Consider the following 11312-nt stretch of genomic DNA (forward strand, 5'->3'; position numbering starts at 1 on the left):
TTATTTGTTCATATGATACACACAGAGCAATGAACAACTTCATGCTCCGTCTCCTGTCTGCTCTGTTCTCCTTGCGCCATGACGCTTTCAGGCACACAGGTAATTGTGTGTGTTAGGTGCTAATTGTTGTTCAATTTTTAGTCACGTATCTCCTATATTACAATTGGCGTACCCCACTTTGGGAACCGAGGAACTAACAGAAGCACAGAGTATATGTGTAGGCCTACTTTGAAATCATTGAAACACTCAACTATTTAGGCCATTTTGAGTCGTTTCCGTGTTTGTGTAAAATTATAACAAAAAAGGCCATCACAGTTTACATATCGGCATGTCTGCGTATGTGCTCAGTATCGTTTACATCACTTGACTCATCACAGGCACCTGAATTGCACTGAATGTATGTCATCAATTTGCCTGCTGCTGTTTGTCGCCATTCCATTGTCCTGTCCCTGAGTGTCTTTGTCGGGAAAGCTACAGTATTTCTTTAATTCAAACATATATTTGAATTTAATTGAATGTATGTTTGTTCTGCTCAACCTTCCAAAATTGCTCTCGTATGGCCGTCTGCAGTTGGCTACTTTTCAGAAAAAGCTGAGTGCTTGTTTTAAAAATATATTTCAACATTACTAATTTACTAATGTTTACTAATTACTAATTTCTCGCCACATATCAAGCACACAGGTTTCCACCATTGGCAGTGAATCCAAAGGAATATGTCGGTTCAGAATTATACTCTTCCAATATTTTTTTAGGGACATCAATCAGCCATCAGAACACAGTTTAGATGCATTCAAGGTATTAAAAAACAATGCCCAGCTTGGCAACAAGCAGTGTGAAAAGCCCCCGACCCCAGGTATAGGGAGTCCCTAAAGTCTGTCTGGACACAAAAATGCATATAATCATACAATTATTTAAAAAACATGGGTATTTTAATTTAATATAGAGTATATAAACAAATAACATGAATAAATGATTTTTCCTTTTTATATAATATATATATTTTAGGATATTTATTTATTTGGAATTCTATTAAAAATAAATAATTTATATTTATAATTAATTAATTCAACTCTTTGTATAATCTATTGTATGCCTAAACAGTATTCATAAAGTATACATTCACAAAAATGAATGGATGAGAGGATTCCTAATGACAGTCGTTTAGAGTCTGACAATTCATTGGGGAAATCACTTCATTATTAGCGTTACAGAGTAATGTATGAAACCAGTAATGTAGGAAATAGCAAATAAAAAACGTCCAAATTATGATAGATAATAACATCTTCAAATATTTTATTGAAATGAATCATTTATATAGAATTTAACACACTAACTGTGTGTGTGTGCATGTGAGTGCTTGTCATGATGTAGTGATTTTAAAGCAAGGTCAAAGGTCAGTGTTTTACTGAGGGGGGCCTCAATAAACCTTTATGGCCAAGAGAAGCGCCTCCCACCTCGTTAGCGAGTTTACTCTTTCATGTGCCATTATTTAATTATTTAGCAAACACTTTTAAATGTGTCTATTATTCATTATAATTGTTATTGTTGTCATGCAGAAATTCTGCATGTGAACACCTCCCTCAGTGAAGAGTCACTAGGCCGTAGGTGAACCTCGTCTTCAACATGAGAGTCTTCTTATTGTCTTTGTTAATAATATTGTTGTCAAACAACATCTTGAATTAGTGAAAGCGAACACTACCAAGTCCGCTCACACATGCACACACAAACACACCATCACAACTAGTAAGGTTGAAGACATATAAATGTTATAGATAAGGCAAAAAGGACAAAGGTCTCATACACACGCACACAACACACACACACACACAGATAGCAGGATGTTTGCTCTTTGGACACCATTGCATTATTTTGTGTGTGTGTGTGTGTGTGGGTGAACATAAGTGAGATCATGTGACTTTGAAAGAGAAACGAAAATAAATTGTTTAAAGAACATTTTACTTTTGCAGCCAAACAAGGTGGAAAAAAAAGTTCAAATTTCTTCAAAAGCCGACTGTTGCCCTGGCAACGCCCAGCCACACTTTGATTGACAGCAGTGGGAAGGGGAAGGATTTGCACCAGTGAACTAATTATGAAGCATTGAAAAACAAGCAGAAGGGAGCATTTTAAATAACACACAAGTGCTTCCAAAATGTAGAGTAATGTATATGTACATCAACATGCTAATGTGGCTAACTGCTAGCCCAACGTCAAGATGTCATCAGCGTGCTAATGTGGCTACCTGCTAGCCCAGCATAATGATATTATCAATAAGCTAATGTGGCTAACTGCTAGCCCAGCATCATGATGTCATCAATACGCTAATATGCATAACTGTCCCAGCATCATAATGTTATCAATACACCAATGTGGTTACCTGCTAGCCCAGCATCATGATGTCATCAAAATGGCAATGTGGCTAACTGCTAGCCCAGCATCATGATGTCATCAAAATGGTAATGTGGCTAACTGCTAGCAGAGCATCATGATGTCATCAAAATGATAATGTGGCTAACTGCTAGCCCAACATCATGATGACATCAAAATGGTAATATGGCTAACTGCTAGCCCAGCATCATGATGTCATCAAAATGATAATATGGCTAACTGCTAGCCCAGCATCATGATGTCATCAAAATGGTAATGTGGCTAACTGCTAGCCCAGCATCATGATATCCACCAATGTAATATAAAGTAGCTAACTGCAAACCCCACAGTGGAATAGTATCATGCTAATGTAGACACCTGCTACGTGGGATATGTGCCCTTTGCGAAGGTCAAGTTAGCAGTGAAGTTAGCAGGAGTCCTCGTTCAACGTTATTGTCCTGCGTGGCATTGCCACGAAAACGTAGTCCACTTTCAGGAGGAGGAGGAAAGAGTCTCCAAAATGGCCAACAAGAAATGGTTCAGAACTCTTCCTTGATGTTCATGGACAGAGAGGAAGGGGATACCAGGCCGCTGCTGCTGGTAACCATGGCAACACTGCCTCCGCCTCCAGTGGGCGGTGTCAGCGTGGTGGAGGAGGCGGGCTGCTGGAGCTTTTTCTTGTTCATTTTGCGTTCTTTAGCTCGCCGGTTCTGGAACCAAATCTTCACCTGACAACGACATCCAACGTCAAAGCATGTGCTGCAAAGCAAAGGGGGCGGGGCCTCACCTGTCTCTCTGATAGGCCGAGGGCACTGGCGAGCTCCGCCTTCCTCCTGATGGTGATGTACTTGCTGTAGTGGAACTCTTTCTCCAGCTCCAGACGCTGGTGGTCTGTGTAGACCACACGGTACTTGTCCTTGGTGCGAGTCTTCCCGTCTGCAAACACAGTACTTCCTGTTAGCGCTGGACTATGCTGGTGTACCGCTTAGTGGCCCTGATTGACAGCTAATGCTCGTGTTAAATGATGCCAAAGTTTCAGATAATGTTGTTTGCGCATTTGGAAGTGAGACCTGAAAAAGTGTGGCATGGCTCTGAATGCTTGGTTTCAGAGAGTTTTTTCTGACATTGAGTTTTGTGATGTCCCCAGCACTCAGTAAGCATTTGGGAGTGTGACCAATCACAGCAGAGTGGGTGTGCCTGAATAAATTAAACATACAGTTTGGGTCTGAAGCAGGAAATCCATTGAAATGCTGCACAATGAGGTGCAGAATCTGGAAGATATAGATCTAGCTTTATGCGCGGGTTATTGCGTGTAGCTGCTCTACGGGAGTCCACAACTCAATACGCAGGGCCGCAAATTAGCACAATAGGTCCCCTTTAAATGATTTTCTATTGTAAGCAAGTACAATGGTGCCTTGGTTTGTGCCATTAATCCATTCTAGAAGGTCCTACTCAAACCAAAACGTACTTTAGCCAAGGCATGTTTTCCCATAGAAATGATGTAAATCCAATGAATCCCTTTCAGACATGTTTGTCTTCACTTTCAAACTCACCATGCCTGACAACACTGATTATATCCCTGTTCTGTTCTTAAACATCTTCGAAGCAGCCTCTGTTTGCTTTAAATTCATTCGTTTTCTGTGTTAGATTCGCACATAGTAGCCCTGCATTGTCTCGCGCTAGCTCCCGATAGCCGTTGATCCACATCAGCAACAAGTTCCGAACACCCGCCATTGTTTTCATTGTTGTTGTGCGAAACACTACTCCTTTGGCCATAATGGCTCACTTGACTACGATGACTTGAGACCAGGGGTGCTCACACTTTTTCAGCATGCGAGCTACTTTTAAAATGACCGAGTCAAAATGATCTACCCACGACAAAAATGCAAAACATCTATTTATTTTCAAATGTATTGAGGATTATTTGTACGTACAATGTATGTTGATGTACCTTACATAACCAAATGAGCCAATATTGCAAAACACACATAATTAACATTTTTTGTAATTACCTCCACATTACTCCACATTTCCCTTCTTTGGTACTGCGATGGTAGAATGGCATATGAGGCAAACGCACTTCGAAAAAGACATTGTGAAAAAAAAGTCCACCTCCCATTCCGTATGGAAGTGATATGTTTTTGCCTTTTTACTTGGTCCAGCTACTTCACTCATTTTAGTGGCCATAAACTTTAGCGAGGGCTAAAATCTGACGCAATTCGCCGACTAGCTTAGCACTTTGCATCGTTGTTTACGCATGAGCGGTGACCTAAATGTCAAAATTCAGTTGTCATCTGACTGGTTGTCCTGTATGTCAATCAAGTAACGGGGATGGATGATAGGCTGACATGGTAAGTTCTGCTGCACTTAGAGACGTTGTTTGATTTGATTGGTCACCCGAAGGGCAACATTCAGTTGTCATCTGAATGGCTGCCCTGTACATCAATCAAGTGACGGCATTGATGCTAGGATGATATTTTTTTAATGTCACGCCGCGATCGACCAGCGATCGACCAGTACCACCCGACTTAATGAGCACCCCTGCTTGAGACAATAACCAATTTTTCTCACAGGTTTAAATGATCTCATAACAGGTACAATACAATTGATCATCAAAATAATCATACTGTTGCAGTCATAAGCCGCAACAAGCTAAAACTCAACTCAACTCTGTCACTTCCTGTCCACCACCCATTCTGCTCCACTAGACATTTACTGTGACACAGATTATTTTCTCTGATTATAGCTCCTGTATTTGGTAATACGAATGTAAAGCTGACTATATGAATGTTATTTCATGTCTTGAAGGCTCTAACAATGTTGAACAAAACATGTAAACAGGCACACTATTCAAAATCTTACTGCTATGCTGTCTGCAAAATTGCACTTTCATGAAAAGAAACCTTGTAAATATAGATGTCTGATAATATCTCTATGGATATCGGCACATAAAAATAAAATACCGTTCATATCAGTTTCATTGTTTGTCTGCCAGTGCAAGAGTGGTAATGTGCTCCACACAGGAACAAAGCTTGCGATAGCTCAATATGTCCACAATATCCAATTGGTTCAACTTTGGGTTATGTTAAGGGTTACCACTTCTAATCTAGTATGTTTCCTTCATGCGGCATCCATGCGTGATATGCTCAATTGGATCAGGTTATCATTTCACTGACTGTATTAGTCTCATATTAGTTTCATACTTTGCGTTTGTTTAAATATGGATGATTGTATGCCATAAATGTGCCGCTTTCCAAATGGTATCGTTGCCAGGAGTATTTCATTGGATTCTTATTTATTTATGGAGACTAACCTCACGTTATTTAGGTGTATGTTGGTCATAAATATTTGATTTATAATAATGTTTCAAATATTGATGGAACTTTTTCTATATTTTGTATTGTTTATTGCAGTATTTATCCTATTCTGCACAGTGTTGTGAAACGCATCCAGCGGTCCCTCACAGTAAAAGAAGCACACTGTTTTCATTTGTTGCACCACAACTCTACTTGGAAACTATTATATACACTACTTCATATTCATTTGAAATCATTTTATTGAAATATGTTTTATGCTAGGTATATGTTAGCGCTGCCAAGGCATTCTATAATTAGTATGTACCTCAGTTTTAGGGTCACGGCTGGCTTCATTTTGGGTATTGGAACATAAGGCCAAACATGAAACAGCTTAGCTTTTGTGTACATAGCTTGAATGATTTTATGGCCACATAACAAGTTTGGAATGAAAAAATGACAAATGAAGAGCAAAATGGAAGTTAGTCCCACAACTATATACACAATATGTGTACTTTCAGATAATATATTGTATGTAAAATGATAGTACGGCCATTTATTTGTAAAATGTTGGAATGTGTAATGAATTGGAAGCATTTAATTATTTAACAAACTACTAAAATGTGATAAATGTTTCACATAAATACAATTTCAAGTGTAAATATCAATATACAGTTATATGAATTTGATATAGTATTTTTAACTTTAAACTATGATTATTATTATTATTATTATAAGACAAAGATATTCACGCCTCAGTTGTTTTTCTCTGGCTGAATTATGAATGATGTGACACTTTAATAATACAAAATATAACTAGTATATATATAGTATAACTTGATTGATATTTCAGAATATACATTAATATTTGATACTATTGAGGATTATGATTTTGTTGTACTAATACCGCAAATGACAATATTTACAAACCATTTATTATAATTATGAATTGTTATTTTATATTGGGAACAGTTCAAATGGAAGAATTAGTGTCATTGATTGAAAACAATATTATTATTATTATAATTATTAAATGTCTTACTGGGGTTGGCGAGCGGCGTGGATGCACGTCGTATCCACTCGTAGGCGCTTCTCCTCTGCGGGGACACGGCTGACCCTTGACCTGCGGGCGCGTTGAGGGAGGTGGCCAGCAGAGCCGGCGGTTGCCCGGCGAACTCTGGAGGGCCGAAGCCCAGATTAGGGCCCACGGCGCCGGGCACTGTGGTCCCTGGAGGCCCTGCTGCGGTTCCATAGTGGTGAGCGGCCCAGTCGTCACGCGTGTGCTGAGGGGGGGGAGGCAGAGGGGGTGGCGGGTAGGCCGGGTTCCAGGCGCCGCTCTGCTGCTGAGGGGAGTGGGGGTCTGTGCCCAAGCCGTGATGGTGGGGGTGGTATCCCGCGAAGTCCGAGTACTGGGCCGAGGCCGGGAAGTTCTGCGGGCTGAGACTGAGACCCGGGTGTCTGCTCACTGGGTTTTGGTGGTACATGGGGGGGTCCTTGTCCAGCTGCAGGTAGCTCACGTACATGTTGGAGGGGGAGGGGGGGCACGCTCACCTGACGTGCGTGTTATCCGGTGTGCGTGTCTCCACCTGCTGCCCCCCCACCCACCAGACGGCCGTTATAAAGGGCTGTGGTCACATGACCGCCTTTATTGCTCTTACCTGACACCGCCCCCCCCCCCCCCCCCTACCCACGTTCATTACCTACACACTTAAATATATTTACTATAATAAATATACATACTAAACAGTATATTATGGAAGAGTAATGTAATGGTGCATTATTAGTTGTAGTGTATTGTTATTGCTGCCATGATTGTTATTATAATAATAATTCTTCTTCTTATTATTATTATTATTATTAAAATTGTCCTGACTTGATGCTTTGTGAGGGAGTGGAATGAAAGACAAATAAAAAGATAAATCAAGTTTTTGTTTTCTTTCCGAGCTGTCACAGGACACTTCATTAGGTACATGTTCTTAATAGTACATGCAGTAAAAAATATTATGAAGTTATTTCAGTTTTATTGTCACAAAGAACCAAATGATAAGAAAAGTCTTAGACCGTCTTTATAAGATTTCTGACAAAGAATGTAAATCCTTTATTCATTCTTAGTCATCATTTAAACATGGAAGAAAATGAAATAAGACGAAGAGAAGAGGAGCGTAGATAAGAAGACGTCCATCTTGTATCCCCGCATGTATCACCTGTCCTCGGGTAAACATTAACCACACCAACATGGCGCCTGTCATAAACTTTTATGACCTCTTTGACACACTTAACCTCTCAACTGCTAGCGTAGCCTAGCTTAGCCTGCAGCAGAGTCATGTGGAGGAACAGCTAACTCAGAGACATCCAATGAAAACAACGGAGAAGACGTCCACTGTGACACAGATGTCCATTTTTGTGAACATCCATCCCCAAATGGAGATGTTAGTCCTCTGGAAGAAGTCCTTGGTCAGAAGCGCATTGTGAACTGCAGCGTTGCCCTGTTGAAAAAGCCAGTCATTACCGCACAGACGAGGGCCTTCAGTCATGAGAGATGCCCCCTGCAACATCTCCACATAGCACATCTGCCGTTAGACACCCCTGCACAACCTGAACTTCCATTGTTCTGTTGAAGGAAAAACGACCTTCCACCTTTCAATGTCCCATATTTGGTGCTCTGATGCAAACAAACAAAACAACTCATAATGTATTTTTGAGAGAATGAGGTTGTGGAAAAGTTATAATATTATGGGAATAAAGTCAAAATATTAAGGTAATAAAGTTGTAAATATAAGAAGAAAATTTGCAAGAACAACACAATGAAAAACTGCTGTTGTTAAATGAGAATAAAGTCGAAACACGAAGAGAAAAAAGTTGTATCCCATAATGAGAAAAAAGTGGCAATTTTGCGAGACTAAACTCATAGGATTATGGGGAAAAATAATGTCCTAATAATTTTGGTAGCACAACTTTGAAATATTAAGGAAAAAATTTTTACATTTTTTTAAGTTGTGATATTAAGTAGTCATTTCTGGGCAAAACAATCATAATATTATGGGAATCAATTCATGATATTACAAAAAGAATATTTCTGATAATTATTTAACAAAAAGAGTTCCAGTCATTTCAAAAAGAGCAACGTTACTACTAATAATAGTCTTCCCCGATATCTGTGTTACTTCACAAAATATCAAAGTATGACCCTTGCATCCTGTCATTTTCACAATTTGGCCCACATTGGAAAACATTTGGACGCCCCAGCTGTAAGGTCATATAAACCAAGAGTACATTTAGCACACATTTGGGGGAGTACCATAAATTACAATGTTTGCTTTTGGACAATGAATCAAGGGGGACCTATTATGCTTTTTCCACTTTTCTGACCTATAAATGTAGTTAGAATGTTGTATTCGTGTGTTAAACAATACCAAAGTTTCAGATAATGAGATAGATAGATAGATAGATAGATAGATAGATAGATAGATAGATAGATAGATAGATAGATAGATAGATAGATAGATAGATAGATAGATAGATAGATAGATAGATAGATAGATAGATAGATAGATAGATAGATAGAAAGATAGAAAGATAGATAGATAGATAGATAGATAGATAGATAGATAGATAGATAGATAGATAGATAGATAGATAGATAGATAGATAGATAGATAGATAGATAGATAGATAGAAAGATAGAAAGATAGATAGATAGATAGATAGATAGATAGATAGATAGATAGATAGATAGATAGATAGATAGATAGATAGATAGATAGATAGATAGATAGATAGATAGATAGATAGATAGATAGATAGATAGATAGATAGATAGATAGATAGATAGATAGATAGATAGATAGATAGATAGATAGATAGATAGATAGATAGATAGATAGATAGATAGATACAGTAGTGAAATTGCCAACGAAATGTCGTTGCCTGGCTCCCATATAATAACAGAGGTTTGTGCATTTGGAAGTGAGCCTTGAAACAAGTTTGGGATTGCTCAAAATGTTTCAAAAGTCTTGGTAAAACTGCACCTTTGTGATGTCACAGAGGGACAGACTTCCTTATATGGTTCATGGTTAGGAAGCACTTTGGGCGTGTGACCAATCACAGCGGAGTAGATGGGTTGAATAAATTAAAGGAAGCACAAAATCAAAAGAAACACAGCTGGAATAGGTGCAGATTCTGGAAGTTTTCTGTGCGGGTTATTGTGTGGCTGCGCTATAGGAGACCACAACTCAATACAAAGAGTGGAAAAATGAGCATCATGGGTTCCCTTTAGGCTGGCTGTTTATCATTAGACAATGGAGAAGACCTACCTGAAGGGAAGTGACATCAAGGATTGTGTCACCAAAATAAGATCACAGGAAACATTCCACAATACAGTACGGAGGAAGAGCTTAAAACACTTTCAGAGATGCATGGTGGTGCAGCATCATGCCTTGGGGATGTTTTTTAGAGAGACCAGTCAGACATCCAGAATGGAAACCTACGCCACCGTGCTGGCATTGCTTGGGACAATGATCCAAAGCACGCAGCCAAGGTATCAAAGGGTGGCTTCAGGACAACTTGGGGAGTGGACCAGCCACAGACCAGGCTTGAATCCTATTTTTGAGACTCACAAATGTAAAAATGGTTGTGGATCAATGCTTCCCATGATGCAATTGCCCTAAAAATAGGTGTGCTAAGCTCATATTACAAATATTTAAGGCTGTAATTGCTGCCAAAGGTACAACGTGTTGAATAAACACTATGAATACTCATGTTCATGTGGTTTATTATTTTTCAAACATTTCCAAACATTTATTTATTTATTTACAATTTTGCAATAAGGTTGTCATATAACAAAATGAGGAAACAATAGTATGTGACTGTTCTGTTGTACTGTTCGCGCTACACAAACACTGATGACGATATGATGTGATGCTGCCCTCTTGTGGTCGTATTTCGTACGACATTAACCAGACCTGGAGGGTCATCAAGGAAAACTGCACTTTTTGGGGGAATTTCACCCATGGTCCACAATCCTTTTGTAAAACATGAACAGGTCTTTATCTTTTCTGAGCGTTCTGGAGATATCTCATTTTTATATCCTTAAAATGCACAAAAAAGACAAAGACATATATGTTCATGTCTGTCCAAAAAGGCCAGAGGTCACATAAAAGTCATATTCTCGGCAGGTTCTCCTTAGGTTCTTGCTGGGTTCTGGTCCGGTCCTAGTCACATACGGGGCAAGTTTCTTCTGCGGTCCCGTTTACTGCTACACTTATCGAGTCAGTCCACACGAGGTGAATGGTCACGATGGAGCTTAATATATTTACATTTAGAGCTACACTCTTATACATGTGTTTATATGTGTATACAATAATAATAATAATAATAATAATAGTAATATACAAATACATGCATTATAACTGTTATAAACTGTTATAAATGTTAAAGTATGATTCAAATACATGTTTGAAATGTTTTTTTTAAATAGTTGTTGTTAAGGACATAACTTGGCAGACAATCTTCCTGGCGTCATGGAGACATCGTCATGGAGATGTCGTCATGGAGATTGCTGACCTTTCTGGTCAAATGTGCTGTGTCAGCATGTCGACTTTTTTTCTCTCAATGCACGGAGACACTACGGTGGTGGGGAGGAGGGATGTGTCTCCT

General features: G+C 39.1%; 1 protein-coding gene across 1 annotated transcript; it reads right to left on the reverse strand.

The window, feature by feature from the left end:
• Positions 1 to 2903: 2903 nt before the first annotated feature.
• Positions 2904 to 7189, reverse strand: cdx1b (caudal type homeobox 1 b). Its single transcript, XM_058086145.1, has 3 exons — positions 6700 to 7189; positions 3152 to 3300; positions 2904 to 3092 (listed from the first exon to the last, which is right to left on the reverse strand). The coding sequence occupies exons 1-3, from the start codon at positions 7178 to 7180 to the stop codon at positions 2904 to 2906; spliced, it is 819 nt and encodes a 272-aa protein (XP_057942128.1). The 5' UTR covers positions 7181 to 7189.
• Positions 7190 to 11312: the final 4123 nt, after the last annotated feature.

Source organism: Doryrhamphus excisus, chromosome 11, assembly GCF_030265055.1.
Source record: "Doryrhamphus excisus isolate RoL2022-K1 chromosome 11, RoL_Dexc_1.0, whole genome shotgun sequence".
Lineage (NCBI taxonomy): Eukaryota > Metazoa > Chordata > Actinopteri > Syngnathiformes > Syngnathidae > Doryrhamphus > Doryrhamphus excisus.

What these genes read in the sequence shown, in the direction of transcription:
- cdx1b (XM_058086145.1), bottom strand. Translation starts at nt 7,180, where the DNA reads ATGTACGTGAGCTACCTGCAGCTGGACAAGGACCCCCCCATGTACCAC. An exon ending in CACGCCGCTCGCCAACCCCA is followed by an intron (nt 3,301 to 6,699) that starts GTAAGACATTTA and finishes CTGTGTTTGCAG; the next exon opens with ACGGGAAGACTCGCACCAAG. An exon ending in TCGGCCTATCAGAGAGACAG is followed by an intron (nt 3,093 to 3,151) that starts GTGAGGCCCCGC and finishes TGTCGTTGTCAG; the next exon opens with GTGAAGATTTGGTTCCAGAA.